Source organism: Oncorhynchus nerka, linkage group LG8 (genome assembly GCF_034236695.1).
Source record: "Oncorhynchus nerka isolate Pitt River linkage group LG8, Oner_Uvic_2.0, whole genome shotgun sequence".
Lineage (NCBI taxonomy): Eukaryota > Metazoa > Chordata > Actinopteri > Salmoniformes > Salmonidae > Oncorhynchus > Oncorhynchus nerka.
In genome coordinates this window covers 39,580,243-39,595,830 of record NC_088403.1, presented here as the reverse complement: position 1 = coordinate 39,595,830, position 15,588 = coordinate 39,580,243, and the positions used below count along the sequence as shown (strand labels likewise).

The window sequence follows — 15,588 nt, the reverse complement described above, 5'->3', positions numbered from 1 at the left end:
TAGTCATCACGATGACATAAGATTGATTGCTTAAAACAGATCAATATCTTTGGCTTTGTACCATTGACTTTGTCACATGCTCCGGGATGCGCAGGGGGATCTGTCATATGCCGTATGCCTAAACCGCCAGACCATCTCTAGGGACCCATTTATGAACTTTGAGCGGTTATATTTCTGCAGCCCTATCCCTCAACTGTTTACTAAAAAAAGTGGCAGGGTGGCAGTTTTGTTGTTTTTCTAATCCCAGACTGCAGCTTTAACATAATGGAAAATAAAACAAAAGTTCAAGTTTGAATAATTTCCTTGTTACCTTTATTCATTGTATTAGATACTTTGTGTTTTACAGTAGTTTTACATAGTGGTTTTACACATCTAGATTATATGGTTAATTGTCTGTATATATGTACACCTTAAATAAATCTTACATTAACACCAATAAAATAAAAACATTTACAGTTAAAAATGTGTATTAGTGTTTGACTCACCCTATAATCTGCAATCAATGTCAGTCTCACATGCTAAACTGGTTGTTTTTGCATTCATGCTTGCACACAATATACCATGTAACTTTGGAAACAGTGCCTCTGCTCATAGGATATTATGTGACAGTACCTTCGACACCAGACATAAATGTCACTGAGGGAATCTGGAAAAGTGAGGCTGAATGAAAAGTGCAAGTGCACTATGAAATGGCAGTTTCACTAAGGTTGGGGAAGTTTGATCTCAAGAATTCAACCCCCACCTAAGAGAAAAAGGTTAAGTCAAGTGGTTTGGTGAGGTAAGACTAATGAGACTGTGGGTAGGAGGGATTCAATGACAGAATATGCCTGACACATTCATGTACTGTATTTTAGCCACACAAACACAGTTCTCCTTTTCTCTGGATCGTACTACAGGGTAAGGCAATGGGCACTATATAGCGAAGATTTAAAAAAAAAAAGGTGTGTGTGGAAAACATCTGTTATCTTATTATCTAAATGTGAATGAGGGGATGCTCACAACTTATGTCTTAGCTTTCTAACTTGTGTTTTCTGTGCATGCGTGCAGGGAAGAATAAATGGTTCCTTGGCAGTGACAGCCCAATCTGCCCCTTGACTTTTGCACCTACACTTTAAAGACAGGTAGAGGTAAACGGAAAAAAATAGTGGTAATAGTAGTGGTATAAATAGTAGTGGTAATAGACAAATATCAGGAGGCAATGTGGTATCTAAAGCCCTAATTTTTTATACCAGCAAAACAATACACAAATGTGGTGTACACACAGGTGAAGTATCCAACCAATCAATCATGATATTACTGAATCCTTGAAGTGTTGAGGGTGACTTCATATTTGATTGTTTAAAAAAAAATACTATAATAATATGAGAACAAGCTTACTATAACAATATTCTGAAAGATAAAAGTTTTCTTACCACTGAAACATTAAATACTCTTTTTTAACACAATACAAACCTGAACCAATGAGTTTTGTTCTAGATTGGTTCAAGTAAGGAATCTTATAAAGGCATATTTTCTATTTACATGTATTTTCTACGTATTTTCTTATTTTTGCGTTATGCATAAGGTTAACGTACAGTACATAATTCCATTTCATGTGTGCCGCCCATGGGTAACCAGCCCAAATTCCTCACATGCACTTTTCCTCATACATTCACATTATTTAGTTATTCATATTTTACAGTCAATTCTTGCTAATATACAGAGAGAGAACTGAGGTAATGCAGGTGTGTCTGGCCAGTTTAGATGTCTGAAAGTGAGCCACATGGAGACATTTTGGAGGATTTCAGGAGAAATCGTTTTTAAATGTATAGGTATAGAGGTCACGATAGAGGTCACGGCAAGTACAGCAGTCAAATGGATTGAAATGCAATTATTAATGACACATACCAGGGTTTGGGCCGATTCTGAATTTCTGGATTTAATTAAATTACATTTCCATTTGAATTTCATAGAATTTTATTCAATTCAATTCCACTTAATTCAATTCAAATTCTTCTTCCTGTGGGGTGTGGCCAATACAATTCTGGAATTGAATTAGACTGTGTGGTCCAATGGTAATACTCGCAGAAAGCACACATGTACAATCCTGACGGTCACTGATTTAACCCCCCCCCCTTAACCTTGCTGACTTCCCTCCTCCTTGCCTGTGTTCCCTATTTAATTCTTCAATGTCTAGATAAAGATTCAGAAGATACTTATGGATAATGGAATTCCACTCTCCTTTAAAACATTTTTTAAAATCAGAATTGACCCCAACCCTGACATACAGTATACAGTATATTGCTGTTAGTTTTGTGATGTCAATGTTCCATGTACTGTAGTTTATGAGTGACTGTGAAAACGACTGCATGAGATTTGCTGACTATATAGATAATTATAGATTTCTATAATAAGTTTCCATTTGCTGCAAAATACTGGTAACCTCCATTCATTTGTTATTACTGTATACCTTTTTGTTAATCAAATGTCAATTTTTACAATGGCAGAGTATACAGACTTCCCACATGCAGACAAAAGCACCCTTCAATTGAAAATAAATTGTACAAGGTTGATAGACATTAACCATACATATTGTTGTCGTTTTGTACATAGAAGCCTAACACTCTGGCGTCAAAGAAATATTGAAATGCTAAATATTTGAGAATTCATAATTTTTGGGTAGTGATTATTCTGGCAGGTATAACAAGAAAATGTATCATGCATTTTACTGCTCCTATAAACTTCTCTAGGAGCCTGCATATTAAAGTCTTAATTTCAAGAGTGTGCTAAACATTCACTAATCTAAGTATAGCATTTTATGACTATTTCAAACATCGAGTGCCAGTTATCTTATCTACTACTGTATTTTGACTTTACATATTGGTTATGAGTGTCCTATCGGAGTCTACACATGCTTTGTTTATTCAGAGTGAAGAATATTGGAAGCTAATATATATTTTGAGAGGCTGCAGATAAGGCCAATTCAATCAAGTGCAGATTTTTTTTAAACTACCCTATGGTTTTACTCAGAATTTTTACACTGTGTGTCAGAGTTGTTAAATGTTTGAAAATGGACACAACCCCAATCTCTTGGCGTTATTCCAAATTGATACAAAAGTAGCAGTTTCATTCACTTATCTCAATTTTGAATCGTATCTGTAGTCTTTGTATATTGATGTGCAACCACATCTGTCCTTATATTCCATCTTAAACATTGAGTCAATTATGTTATGTTTTTTTCATTTGTCTGCAATTGATTGAATTGGGTTTCAAGTTAAACATTTCCAGTAGAGTTTACATTTCCAATTGGTGTGTGAAGCATGGCAAGCTCTGTACAATATGAACTCTTATGTCCAATGGCGGGTGGAGAAGTGGATAAGATCATAAGTAGGCCTATCAGGACCCAGGAAGAGGCAAGATCCAACACCTAGAGTACATGTTACTGCTACAGTACAACTGGGCTACTACTATTTTAGTAATTAGAGCTATAGTGTCGATCCAAAAATAATACATGAATCTTCTAAACAGACATGTTGAGCAATGACATCCAGAAGGGGAGATGGAATATTTGAACTTTAGTCTTTTGGACAAAGCAAAAGATACATTTGCCAAAATCAGTTCCTATCTCCAGCTCTGCATTCAAAACTGCTTGGACTGCTTCGTATTTTGATGCTCTGTCACTAAGTACACAAGAGAGGAGATAATCATGGCTCCAAACCATATTGTAGTGTTGTGTGAATCCACACATTGTGTGGAGTATCAGCAACATCCCTTCATCATCATCAAACTCACTATACAACAAACACTGGAGTGACAAGTCGAGTGAAGTCATCTGGTCAGTCAGTGAAACCAGTTAAAGAGTGTCATCCAAAGTTTTATTCAAAAAGGTTTCTCACAATCTGTCCTGAAGCAGAAAGCATTATTGTTGCACCTCTGGTGTTTCATGCCAGGCTCAGCCACCACAGCTTTGTCAGAAGTCTCTTGTGTACTTCCTTCAGCCTCCTCAATCTACTGAGTATTCCACTGAGTAGTACACTGAGTAAAACAAGTGACATGCATAAGACGGCATAGTTGCTCCTCTACCTGGCTAATACACCCCCCCATCCCAAAAAACAACATACCCCGGCCATCTACAACCCCCAACCACCCGCCCCAAAATAATAATATTATTTTGTATTATTACTATTATTATTATCATGATGATGATGATGATTATTATTAATATTATCTACTTCCGCTCAGGTCTAGCCGTCCAGTGAATCAGCCGAGCCTAATTACGCGCCCTTATTCTGAAAGTTTTTTTTGAATGTATTTCCTCTATCCCATCCCCATGCTTCTTGTATCCTGTAGAAGGAGTGAACATTTTGTGGCAGGAGTGGAGGGGTCTCAGATGGATATAGGGCAGGCGATGATCTTGTCTTCCAGCATAACGCTGACCACCAGGAAAACTAAGTAGAGCACGAACATGATGAAGCCCAGCAGCTTGCTCATCCGCCACTTGCAGGCAGCAATCGAGATGATGACGAAGATGAGCATGAGAAAGAGCAGCACAATGGCGCAGAACAGCCCGTTAGAGCTCACCGCCACAGGCCGCATGTTGTTGATAATGGACCAGAGGAGCCATGGGAACGGCAGGCTGAAACACACAAAATAAACAGACACACGTGTTACATGGTCTTCAGCCATACTTAAAGTTTATCTTTCAGCATCACATATATCTGTGTAATAAATCTAGATAATAGCTATTGTTCAGTTTAGACCTGAGAATGAAGTTTAGACCTGAGGACGCCTCTGGGTTGTAATGAATAAAGTCCCTTGGCAAAATGTCCACAGTGGGAACTTCCATGTCACCACCGATGGGCAAACCTTATTCAAATGAATAAATTTGAGAATACAACAGTTCAATTAAGTTCAATGAACTTTTACATCCTATTATAAAGTATCTGGTGTCTACCAAGCATTTATCATAAATCTGGTAGTAATTGTTATCAAAATGATGTGAAGTGTGATTTTAATTAATCCCAATGAAACCGAAAGCTACTTATTGGATAAGAACAAAGTAATACTGTATGACTGTTACTATGTAATATGTAAAAACATCCCCCAGCACTGCAAAAATGCTAATAAGACTAATCTAATAATAAACCATGTTCAAAATGTGAAAGGAAAATAAAATAAATTAGTACTTAAATATATTTCACAGCTGTCACGGTCTGACCATCGTTCGTATGTGTTTTCCTTGTTTTAGTGTTGGTCAGGACGTGAGCTGGGTGGGCATTCTATGTTGTGTGTCTGGTTTGTCTATTTCTATGTTTGGCCTGATATGGTTCTCAATCAGAGGCAGGTGTTAGTCATTGTCTCTGATTGGGAACCATATTTAGGTAGCCTGTTTTGTGTTGGGTTTTGTGGGTGATTGTCCTTAGTGTCTTGATGGTCTTGTTCTGTGTGTATGTGCACCAGTATTAGGCTGTTTCGGTTTTCGTTACGTTTATTGTTTTGTAGTGTTTAATATAGATTCGTGTTACGTTTGTTGAATAAACATGGATCGCAATCTACACGCTGCATTTTGGTCCGACTCTCCTTCACCACAAGAGAACCGTTACAACAGCGGTTTAGATGGAACAATTATTCTCTGCACAATACTTGCTTGTTTTGTCACATAAATTGAAATTAGGCTAACTATTCAAATTTTTGCATAGAGCATCTTTAAATGAAAGGCAGTGTCTTAAATATCCGTTGGTATCTTTTTAATAGTCAGGCAACAGCGTTCATTTCAGCAAATAAACAGCTGTTTCAAATAAAGGCCAGTTCTTGATGAATTGTTTACAAGGTTACCATAAATTACCATGAATTGTTTACAAGGTTTAATTTGTTTGATTTGTTACGTTAAATAATTCATTAATGACAAAAAAAAAGTAAGAAACTGGTAGCCGCTGAGAACTGCTAGCTGGCAAGCACAAAAACAGTCAACTATTTAGTGGGTACAGACCCCCCCCCCCTAGAAATGGTGAAAGCAAGAAGTGCCGAAAGGAGAATAATTATTATTATGTTCTGTAAATTAATTAAATATATTTTTAAATAGAGGCATATTAAGACAAAAGAAATGTGAGATAGTGTGTAAATGATAACACATTAGTTCAGGAAATTAAAACATTTATTAAAATGCTAGAAGTAAAAGCTGGAACTAAACAATTAACTATGCAAATGAGCAAAATCTGTGTGCATTAGAAGCCTCTCTCTAATAAGTGCCTGTTGTGTTCAGTGATTTAAGCAAATAAATACCCTTGCTATTAATTGCAATTTTACGGTAATTAGAAATTAGAGTGATCACAGTATTGATGACAAAAGCGTACCCAACAGTGATGTCAAAGATGTTGGAGCCCACAGAGCTGGACACGGCCATATCCCCCAGCCCCTTCCGTGCAACAATGACACTGGTGATTAGGTCAGGGATGGAGGTACCAGCTGCTAATATAGTCAAGCCCATAATCTCTTCTGTAATCCCAATGGTCTCTCCAACCTGTAAAGAGTAAACAGAAAAAAATGGGGTAAATAAATATTTTAAGTGGAGGTGAGGTTTAAGGAATTAAACAGCTATACTTTGACATATTTTGGGGTTTTCTTTTTTCATATTCTGCTGAAATCCCTGTATTCATGAACTCTGACTATTTAATGTGGTCTAGCTTTGATTGAGAGGTGTAGTTACACAGTCCAAAGAGCGGAAGGCTGCTGATAACAATATCACAGTGTTCTAACCCTCTGAATATCCCTCTCCTTTTCTAACTACCTATAGGTCCTGTCACTTGCTTGTGAACATGCTAGTGTTCTGTTCTGTGGGAGGTGGTTTAGCGTCTTTACAAAAGGAAACACGATTTCACTAAATGTATACTGGACAAAAATATAAATGCAACAATTTCAAGATTTTACTGAATTGAAGTTAATATAAGGAAATCAGTCAATTGAAATAATCTAATCTATGGATTTCACATGACTGGGCAGGGGCGCATAATTCGTTTTTCCTCCACAAAAAGGCTTTATTACAGACAGAAATACTGCCAGCTGTCTAGGTGGCTGGTCTCAGACGATCCCGTAGGTAAAGAAGACGGATGTGGAGGGCTGGCATGGTTACATGTGGTCTGCGGTTTTTAGTCTGGTTGGACGTACTGCCGAATTCTCTAAAATGACGTTGGAGGCGCCTTATGGTAGAGAAATAAACATTCAATCATCTTTCAACAGCTCTGGTGGGCATTCCTGCAGTCAGCATGCCATTTGCACACTCCCTCAACTTGAGACATTTGTGGCATTGTGTTGTGTGACAAAGGTGCACCTGTGTAATGATCATGCTGTTTAATCAGCTTCTCGATATGCCATAACTGTCAGGTGGATGGAGAATATTTGTTTCTTTTTTATCATTTGAGAGAAATACGTTTTTTTGCAAATGGAACATTTCTGGGATCTTTTATTTCAGCTCATGAAACCAACATGTTGCGTTTATATCTTTGTTCAGTATAGTACTGTTCTAATCTCAAATTTTTCAGCAACTATGGTGGATGCAAAACTAGGCCAGCTCAGTACAGCTTGGTTTGGCTTGGCTCAGTAGTGTGAAAAACCCTTAATGGTTCAATTAATTTAGCCCCCAGTGCACCCCACGTACCTGGTGAGCCCACCACACCATTAAGTAGGAGAATCCAGCAATCCAACAGATAGAACCCAGAAATGAGATGGGAAAGAACTTCTTTGCAGTCTGTTAGACAAAGGAGGAAAAGGCTATGGTTACTCTAAAGGCGTAAATGACAAATGAAGCCTCAATATTATTGTTCTACAGGTATCTAAAGCAAACAACACATCACACTTATTATTGACCAGTTATAGCTAAATAAGTATAGACAGATACAATTCATACCAAACATGAGTCTTTCTATGTCTGCGTCCCAAATGCACCCTATTCCCTATACTACTTTTGAGCAGGGCCCATAGTGTGTAGAGCACTATATAGGGAATAGGGTTCCATTTGGGGATATTTCTCTATCTGACAAACTGGAACAGTAAGAGATAGAAATGGAGGGGAATAACTTACTGGTTTCCTGACATCAGGCAGTGTTAGCCACAGAGGGAAGACGATGGGCATGATGATGAGGTAGGTGAAACGCTTGCGCATGGTATCTGGCCAGGACAGGCTCAGAGGCTGGTCCTCATCCTCCTCATCCTCAGCCTAAGAAAAGAGAGCAAGTGTGGAAAAGAGAGGCTTTCTGTATCGATACAGTTTCAAAATTAAATACAGCACTCGTACATCTGAGTTCTCGTTGCAGGTGCGTCGGAATAATGCAATAAATTCAAAGAAAAGAGAAACCTGCAGTATTGATACAGTTAAATGTGAAATTGGTTTGGAGAAATTGGGAGATCTGTGCTCAAATTGTGGTGCAGTCAGGGTCAGCCAGGCCTTTCTGGGGAAAAAAATATGAATATTATGATGATGATGATAAATAATAATGACAACTAAGGCCTTCGGAAATGATTATAGAGTTGGTTGGCATTCCCTCACTCTCTGTGACCTTGAGAGAGGGGTGTTTGATGACAGTGGTTTGGAAGATTGCTCCAAGCCTGGATGAGCCTGACACTCTTCTCATCAGGTGCTGGCACACGATCGAATGTCTGGACTGCTGCACCTTCAGTGTGGTTATCAGAATGCCAAACAAGTGAGATACCTCAACTTCTAAAGATAAGTAGGCAGTGGCTCACATTAACACAGAAATCTGTCTCACCGCATGACATTAATCCAAGCAGGCCTCTTCTGGCCAAAATTCCAGACCCAGTTACCTGATATATTGCATTATTGTCACAATATTGAAGACATTTTCCTCTCCCTAAAACACGCGGAACAAGCTTAAGAACCTGAGCAGTGACGAGTTAGGTATTTTCGGCTCATCTGCAGGTGCATCTGCACAGATCTTGACAACATCTAGCCTACACCAACAAAGGTGGAGCAGAAAATGTACTGTGTACTTGCGGTACTTGCAAAAGTGATTCCAGACGTGTAGAGCGTGTTGGAGTAATTTCCAAATATGAAATTATAGTTTTGACTTTGATAGGTCATTGATTTTGTACTGTAGCTAACTAGACATTTTTACAAAGTTCGCAATAAGTGATTGTAATGACAGTCTACCAGAACAGACCCGAGAGAGCAAGATGTAGTCTGCATTTAAGCTGATCACATAGTAAAAAAAAAGTATAATGTCATGATATACTGTAAATTATACATAATATATAACATTATCAATGCATTAATTTGAGCTAACTTCCCTATCTGGGTATGTGATTTTAGTATTTAATTGTACAACTTTCATCAGCAAATTGGAGTTAAAGGACATAGTCATACAAATTAAATACATTTTATTGGTCATATACACATGGTTAGCAGATGTCATTGCGGGTGAAGGGAAATGCTTATGCTTCTAGTTCCGACAGTGCAGCAATATCTAACATTTTCACAACAAATACCTAATACACACAAATCTAAGTAAAGGAATGTAATTAAGAATATATAAATATATGGATGGCCAATGATTTCGAGTCTGTGTACAGTACATAGGCAGCAGCAGTGAAGGCTATTTAACAGTCTGATGGCCTTGAGATATAACCTGTTTTTCAGTCTCTCTGGTCCCAGCTTTGATGCACCTGTAGCTGTACACCTTCTGGATGATAGCAGGGTGAACAGGCAGTGGCTCGGGTGGTTGTTGTCCTTGATTATCTTTTTGGCCTTCCTGTGACATCGGGTGCTGTAGGTGTCCTGGAGGGCAGGTAGTTTGCCCCCGGTGATGCGTTGTACAGACCACACTACCCTCTGGAGAGCCCTACAGTTGTGGGCGGTGCAGTTGCCGTACCAGGCGGTGATACAGCCCGACAAGAAGCTCTCAATTGTGCATCTGTGAAAGTTTGTGAGGGTTTTAGGTGACAAGCCCAATTTCTTCAGCCTCCTGAGGTTGAAGAGGCACTGTTGCACCTTCTTCACCACACTGCCTGTGTGGGTGGACCATTTCAGTTTGTCAGTGATATGTACGCTGAGGAACTTAAAACTTTCCACCTTCTCCACTGCTGTCCGATCGATGTAGATGGGGGGTGCTCCCTCTGCTGTTTCCTGAAGTCCACAATCATCTCCTTTGTTTTGTTTACATTGAGTGAGAGGTTATTTTCCTGACACCACACTCCCGGAGCCCTCACCTCCTTCCTGTAGGCTCGTCATTATTGGTAATCAAGCCTACTACTGTTGTGTCATCTGCAAACTTTATGATTGAGTTGGAAGTGCGCATGGCCATGCAGTAATGGGTGAACAGGGAGTACAGGAGGGGGCTAAGCACGCACCCTTGTGGGGCCCCAGTGTTGAGGATCAGATGTTGTTTCCTACCTTCACCACCTGGGGGCGGCCCATCAGGAAGTCCAGGATCCAGTTGCACAGGGCGGTGTTCAGACCCAGGGGCTCGAGCTTAATGATGAGCTTGGAGGGTACTATGGTGTTGAATGCTGAGCTATAGACAATTAACAGCCTTCTTACATAGGTATTCCTCTTGTCCAGATGGGATAGGATCCAGTGTGATGGCGATTGCATCGTGATGGCAATTGCATCGTCTGAGGACCTATTGGGGCAGCAAGCAAATTGACGTGGGTCTAGGGTGACAGGTAAGGTGGAGGTGATATGATCCTTGACTAGCCTCTCAAAGCACTTCATGATGACAGAAGTGACTGCTACGGGGCAATAGTAATTTAGTTCCGTTACCTTGGCCTTCTTGGGTACAGGAACAATGGTGACCATCTTGAAGCATGTGGGGACAGCAGACATGGATATGGAGATATTGAATATGTCCGTAAACACACCAGCCAGCTAGGGATAGGGATGCCCTCTGGGCTGGTAGCCTTGCGAGGGTTGACACGTTTAAATGTCTTACTCACGTCGGCCACGGAGAAGGAGAGCTCACAATCCTTGGTAGCTGGCCGTGTCTGTGGCACTGTGTTATCCGCAAAGCAGGCAAAGAATGTGTTTAGCTTGTCCATAAGCAAAATGTTGGTGTCCGACACATGGCTGGTTTTCCTTTTGTGGTGTGTGATTGTCTGTAGACCCCGCCACATATGTCTCGTGTCTGAGCCATTGAATTGCGACTCCACTTTGTCTCTATACTGACGTTTTGCCTGTCTGATTGCCTCGCGGAGGGAATGACTACTCTGTTTGTATTCTGCTGTATTCCCAGTCACCTTGCCGTTAAATGCGGTGGTTCACGCATTAAGTTTTACGCAAAATGCTGCCATCTATCCACGGTTTCTGATTAGAGTAGGTTTTAATAGTCACAGTGGGTACAACATCTCCTATATATTTCTTGATAAACTCAGTAACCGTCGCAGTATATACGTCAATATTATCCTCGGAAGCTACCCGGAACATATCCCAGCCCGTGTGATCAAAACAATCTTGAATCATCGATTCTAATTGGTCAGACCAGCGTTGAATAGTCCTTAGCATGGGTACTTTCTTTGAGTTTCTGCCTATAGGAAGGGAGGAGCAAAATTGAGTCGTGGTCAGATTTGCCAAAAGGAGGGCGGGAGTGGGCCTTGTATGCATCCTGGTAGTTGGAGTAACAATGGTTGAGTGTTTTTCCAGTGTGAGTACTACAGTTGATATGCTGATAGAATTTACGTGGCCTTTTCCTCAAATTTGCTTTGTTGAAATCCCCAGCTACAATAAATGCAGCCTCAGGAAATATGGTTTCCAGTTTCGATAAAGTCCAGTGAAGTTCCTTCAGGGCCATCGTGGTATCGGCTTGAGGGGGAGAAACACAGCTGTGACAATAACCAAATTGTTTTTTTCTTGGGAGATAACATTGATTGTAAGGTATTCGAGTTCGGGTGAACAAAAGGATTTGAGTTCCTGTATGCTATTACAATTACACCATGAGTCGTTAATCATGTAACATAGACTCCCGCCCTTCTTCTTCCCAGAGAGATGTTTATTCCTGTTGGCGCGATGAACTGAGAATCCAGATGGCTGGACCAACTCCGACAGTGTATCCCGAGAGAGCCATGTTTCTGTGAAACAGAGTATGTTACAACAGATTGTATTTTTTAAATCATTTATTTCACAGGACAGTAAGAAATGAGAGAGGGAGATAGATTGACCTACATGTAGAGCAGCAGACATATGCATTATAAAAAGTAACTGCCTGTCACGCCCTGACCAGAGTATTCTTTGTTTTCTTTATATATTTTGGTTAGGTCAGGGTGTGACATGGGTGATGTATGCGTTTTAGTACTGTCTAGGGGTTTTGTAGGTTTATGGGGTTGTTTACCATCTAGGTGTTAATGTATGTCTTTGGTTGCCTAGATTGGTTCTCAATTAGAGGCAGCTGTTTATCGTTGTCTCTGATTGGGAACCATATTTAGGCAGCCATCTTCTTTGGGTATTTTGTGGGTTATTGTCTATGTGATGTTGCATGTTAGCACGCAGTTGCTATAGCGGTCATGGTCGTATGGTTAGTTTGGTTTGTTTAGTGTACTTTGTGGGTTTTTTCGTCTACAGTTAAAAGTATGTATTCACACCACGCTGCGCTTTGGTGTCCTCAATATGACGATTGTGACACTGCCTAACTCATTAAAGACATTGAGTAGTGGCTACTCAAACATCTCCAATGGTCAGTAGAACTCAAATCATAAAAGTGGTAAATCGGATGTCAATAAGATTTCTTATCACTTAATGTTTTTCATTACTATTAGCAAATGTTAGGTTATTGAGTAAATATAACTTTATTTGTGCTCTGCTAATCTAAAGTTATTGAGATGTTGCAAGTTATTAGTGACTTTAAAATATGAAATAATCTAACATTTATTAAATAAGTTGTTTTTACTTGATTCTTTTATGTTTTACGTCTTTACTTAATTGGTATTAATTAAGGAAATGGGACCCTACATTTTTATGTTCCCGGGAATACATATTAATAAACTTCAATTGTTATAGTTCCGAGTACATAATGCAATTTAGTGTAAACACAAAACCGCTAAGTATTTACAACTTAAAAAGATAACCAAATTGGTGGTGATGTCACTATATTACTTTAAGTAATGAACACTGCAATACTTTGAGTTGGGTTACTTGAATGGTTCTAGGCAACAGGTTTCCACAAAAAAATGTTAATTAGCAGAACTAATTACTTTTACAGTGTGGGAAGGAGTGAGACTAAATTTGTATGTACATCGCCAAGGGGGATATGTGATCTGGTGTCGGCAGCGCTACCACTAGACCAGACTCCTGCACTCTCGGAATATTGTAATAGGAAATAAACTGTGAATGTAAAAGTTATAGATATATTTTTAATCAACCAGTTAAAAGGTGACATGACTGGAGCTGGTATATAAAACATCTCTATCGTGAATTAAGTATTTATTAAGGATCCCAATTATCTGCTGCCTCTTCCTGGGGTCCAGCAACATTAAAGCAGTTATGGTACCATCATTTAAAATAAAGAGCACAAACACACCCTTTTGAGAGTGGAAAGCAGTCTCAGATTCCCTTGTATCCAATTAAAGAGGAGGACCAGGACCCCCTTTGGGACTGCTGGAGAACAGGTCCTCACATGCCAATCAATGTAGAACGCACTAAGGACTATTGCTGTCAGCCAAGTCTGTCCCTGGCTCTGTGGACTGATGTATGCAAAAAAACAGAGGATTGTTTTCAAACCTAGGGGTATGATATCCTGTTCTAATGAGACCAACGGTTCATTCGTTGGGTTTGAAATGTAAAAAAGTTCAAGATGAAGTACCTACGCGGCATATTAAGCGGGTTGGAGCACTATAGAAGATGGACCTGATGACAGCTCAGGCTGCTTAATCTGCCATGACCGTTGGCGCTGACAAGAGACTTGCTTGTAACCTTGGCGATGAAACAGCAGTAAAACAAAAGGGCTATTCTCTTCCTCCCTCTCCACATCCAGATGATTGAATTGTTATCAATAGCATGGCGTCCACAACCGTGCTATAATCAGGCGAACCAATATATTCTGATGCCATTTCTTTGGTTTCCACTTCTAGTCTTTGGGGATGATATATAATATATTATAAACTGCGTGGTTCAAGCCCAGAATGCTGATTGGCTGACAGCAATGGTATATCAGACTGTATACCACAGGTATGACAAAACATTTATTGTTATTGCTCTAATTACGTTGGCAACCAGTTTATAAAAGCAATAATGCACATCTGCAGTTTGTGATACTGTATATGGCCAATATACCATGGCTAAGGGCTGTGTCCAGGCACTCCGCATTGCATCTGGCTTAAGAACAGCCCTTAGCGTGGTCTATTATTCATATACCACACCCCCTCGGGCCTTATTGCTTAAGTGTGTATATATATATATATATATATATATATATACACCATTTAGCAGACACTTTTTTTCCAAAGTGCTTAAAGTGGGCTTAATCTGTGCTTAAACATGACATTTTATTAATGATTGGAGACATGCGCAGGAATTCATAATACTCCACCCAAAATATACAACATGCCATGAAAAGGCACGGGGACGAAGCCCAAAACAAACACGTATACATAAACACAGGGAGGTAACCCAAACAAAAGAGCGAGGTTAAACCTCCTAATATATACCTGCAAGACACTACACGGGGCGAGACCCGTAATAACAAGTGCACAATACACGCTGAACGAAAGCCGAAATAACAACGCACAGGTACTCACAGACCAACGGACATGGGAACAATAACCGACAAGACAATGGTGAACAGAGGGCACATATGTACAATTACTAATCGAGGGAATTGGAATCAGGTGTGTGTATTGAGTGCAGTGACGGCTAGAGGCCGGTGAAGTAGACCTCCGGGAACTGGTGCACGGAAGGAACAGCAGTACTGGGGGAATCCGTGATATGAGCAAGCAGCATGTGAGTGAAGACCCTATCTGAAGAGTCATTTTATGATTCACATGAAAGCAACATTTAAGTTAGTCTGTAACCTGCAGTAATTCAGTTTTTTTTCTCCATTTAATTATTGTTCAGGTTCGGCATTCCAAAACTCTAAGGTTAATATCTTTGAGGTTCTACTGTATATGTACCTTAGTAACTATGTGCACAAGTGGGAGGGATGGAAATTATTGAGTTGTGTGCCCACTTGTTTGCGGTCGGGTCTATGTTGGTTTGTGTGTGTGTGCCCCTAAAATGGGTTTCTTACCAGAGCTTCCCCTTCTTGTCCTGTAGTGCCATTCATTGGTGGTGTGACTTCCACCTCAATATTTGAGCTGTTTGGAAGATTTTTATCTGCAATAAAAGAGAAAACATGGAGAGCAATTAATGTAATTGTGGTATACAGTGGGGAGAACAAGTATTTGATACACTGCCGATTTTGCAGGTTTTCCTATTTACAAAGCATGTAGAGGTCTGTAATTTTTATCATAGGTACACTTCAACTGTGAGAGACGTAATCGAAAACAAAAATCCAGAAAATCACGTTGTGAGGACCTTGATTTTTAAGTAATTAATTTGCATTTTATTGCATGACATAATTATTTGATCACCTACCAACCAGTAAGAATTCTGGCTCTCACAGACCTGTTAGTTTT

The 15,588-nt window shown here is 39.7% G+C and overlaps 1 protein-coding gene across 1 annotated transcript in view; it reads right to left on the bottom strand.

Annotated features, from left to right (window-relative positions):
• Window positions 1-295: 295 nt before the first annotated feature.
• LOC115133298 (sodium/potassium/calcium exchanger 2-like) overlaps window positions 296-15,588 on the bottom strand; it is a 181,431-nt gene continuing 166,138 nt past the window's right edge. Inside the window, exons 7-11 of the mRNA XM_029666385.2 lie at window positions 15,201-15,286; window positions 8,057-8,191; window positions 7,634-7,723; window positions 6,333-6,499; window positions 296-4,615 (exon numbers count right to left, since the gene is read on the bottom strand). Of these exons, the coding sequence (XP_029522245.1) occupies window positions 4,366-4,615; window positions 6,333-6,499; window positions 7,634-7,723; window positions 8,057-8,191; window positions 15,201-15,286 (728 nt within the window). The 3' untranslated portion in view covers window positions 296-4,365. The remainder of the gene's footprint in view (window positions 4,616-6,332; window positions 6,500-7,633; window positions 7,724-8,056; window positions 8,192-15,200; window positions 15,287-15,588) is intronic.